This window comes from Anopheles ziemanni, chromosome 3 (genome assembly GCF_943734765.1).
Source record: "Anopheles ziemanni chromosome 3, idAnoZiCoDA_A2_x.2, whole genome shotgun sequence".
Lineage (NCBI taxonomy): Eukaryota > Metazoa > Arthropoda > Insecta > Diptera > Culicidae > Anopheles > Anopheles ziemanni.
The window spans coordinates 15,204,555-15,206,185 of NC_080706.1; the positions used below are offsets into that span (position 1 = coordinate 15,204,555).

Genomic DNA, 1,631 nt, shown 5'->3' on the forward strand with positions numbered 1-1,631 from the left:
GTACCAAAAATATACAGAACCGTACAAAACTTCGTTAAAAAAAACTTGGTTGCTAGTTTTTAATTTTATTTAACCATTTATTTTCAAATGTTTCGACAGCTTTTTACCAGTTTTCGTGAATTAGTTCTTGCCCTTTCCCTTTTGTTTGCCCTGTCCAGCTTCCTTGCCCTTTCCACCATTGTGGGCATGTGCCTTTCCGGCCTCAGCCCGGGCTGCTGCGTCTCCCTTCTCGATTCCCTTGCCCTTGCCCTTGCCCAGGCCAATCTGGGGGCCGTTTTCGCTTCCAGCAGCTCCTCCCTTGCCTTTGCCTTTTCCTTGCTGCTCTGGTCCCTGAGCTGAAATTGCCACGACACACAGGACGACGACCAGGAAGAACAGAGTTGCCTTCATTATTGTGCGGTTTGGGTTGGTTCGTCAAGCTTTGAGCAAAGGAACTTTGAATGAGAGTGCTTCATGAAGTTCTAGCGCCATTTTTATAGCACAACCTATGGATCTGTTAATTCGTTTATGATGGCGGTCATTAGAACACGCGCCACTTCAAGGACATGTAGTTAATTTATGCAATGCTCATTATAACTATAATCAAAATATGTGTTGTGTGATTTGGGTTCTAAAATCCAACTTGCTATAAAAAGGGTGCAGATTGGCAGAATAGGCATCACTTAAAGTCTTCTTGCTCTGACCCCAGCAAACCAACCCAAAACATCAAACAATGAAGGCAACACTTCTGTTCCTGCTGGTGGCCGCCCTTTGCGCCGTTGCACTGGCCGCCCCTCGGTCAGAGGGCAAGGGCAAGGAAGGAGGAAAGGGCAAAAGAAAGGAAGCAGCGGAGTCTGTCGAAGACGGTCAGGATGGCAGCTCGGAGGAGGGAGGCAAAGGACGTGGAGGCAAGGACCATGGCAAGGGAAAGGGCAAGGGAGGCGAGAAGGGAGGCGAGAAGGGAGGCATGGGCGGCCGCAGCGAGGGCAAGGGAAAGGGAAAGCCTGAGCCAAAGCAGGGTAAGGGCAAGGAGTCCGGCAAGGGCAAGAAGAACTGAATCAGAAATAATGAAATGGATCACGAAAAGGAATAAAATAAACTTTGAATAAAACCAAACTACTTATTGTAATTATTAATTCTTTTGTAATTTTTAACTCAAATTCTACATGTTGCTCCGATCTTTGATGATCTTAGATGAAATTCTCCGTATTCGAGGTTGTTGTTATGTTGAGCTGAACATATCTTATTTTTAATATTAATATTTCATATTCATTACAATTCATTAATAGACAATAGTTAAATAAAAAAAATTACTTTTAATTAATTTACCGACATCAAACAAGGGCAAACGATTAAACGAACGGCAAGATAGAGCGAAAACTCGGAAGAGTTTGACCCAGAAACTACGATTATGGCAAAGTAAAGGTCAAAATCATTAGTTGCGCAACAAGGAAGAAACAAAAAGGGACGAAAAGGAATAGAATATTAGAGTGAAGTAATGAAAAACTGTTTTGCAATCATACGGATACTACAAAAAACGAATTCGCATAAGGTTTATAATGAGTTTATTTTAATAACTATTTCAATTTGATGGTATCAAACGTTATAAGCCTCCGAAAAGATCCAACATAGCTGGTAGAACGATTCTCTTT

At 42.2% G+C, this 1,631-nt stretch overlaps 1 protein-coding gene across 1 annotated transcript; it reads left to right on the forward strand.

The window, feature by feature from the left end:
- The first annotated feature begins 712 nt into the window (after positions 1–712).
- Positions 713–1,036, forward strand: LOC131284181 (eggshell protein 1-like). The gene has a single exon (XM_058313036.1). The coding sequence runs from the start codon at positions 713–715 to the stop codon at positions 1,034–1,036; it is 324 nt and encodes a 107-aa protein (XP_058169019.1).
- Positions 1,037–1,631: the final 595 nt, after the last annotated feature.

What these genes read in the sequence shown, in the direction of transcription:
- LOC131284181 (XM_058313036.1), top strand. Translation starts at nt 713, where the DNA reads ATGAAGGCAACACTTCTGTTCCTGCTGGTGGCCGCCCTTTGCGCCGTT.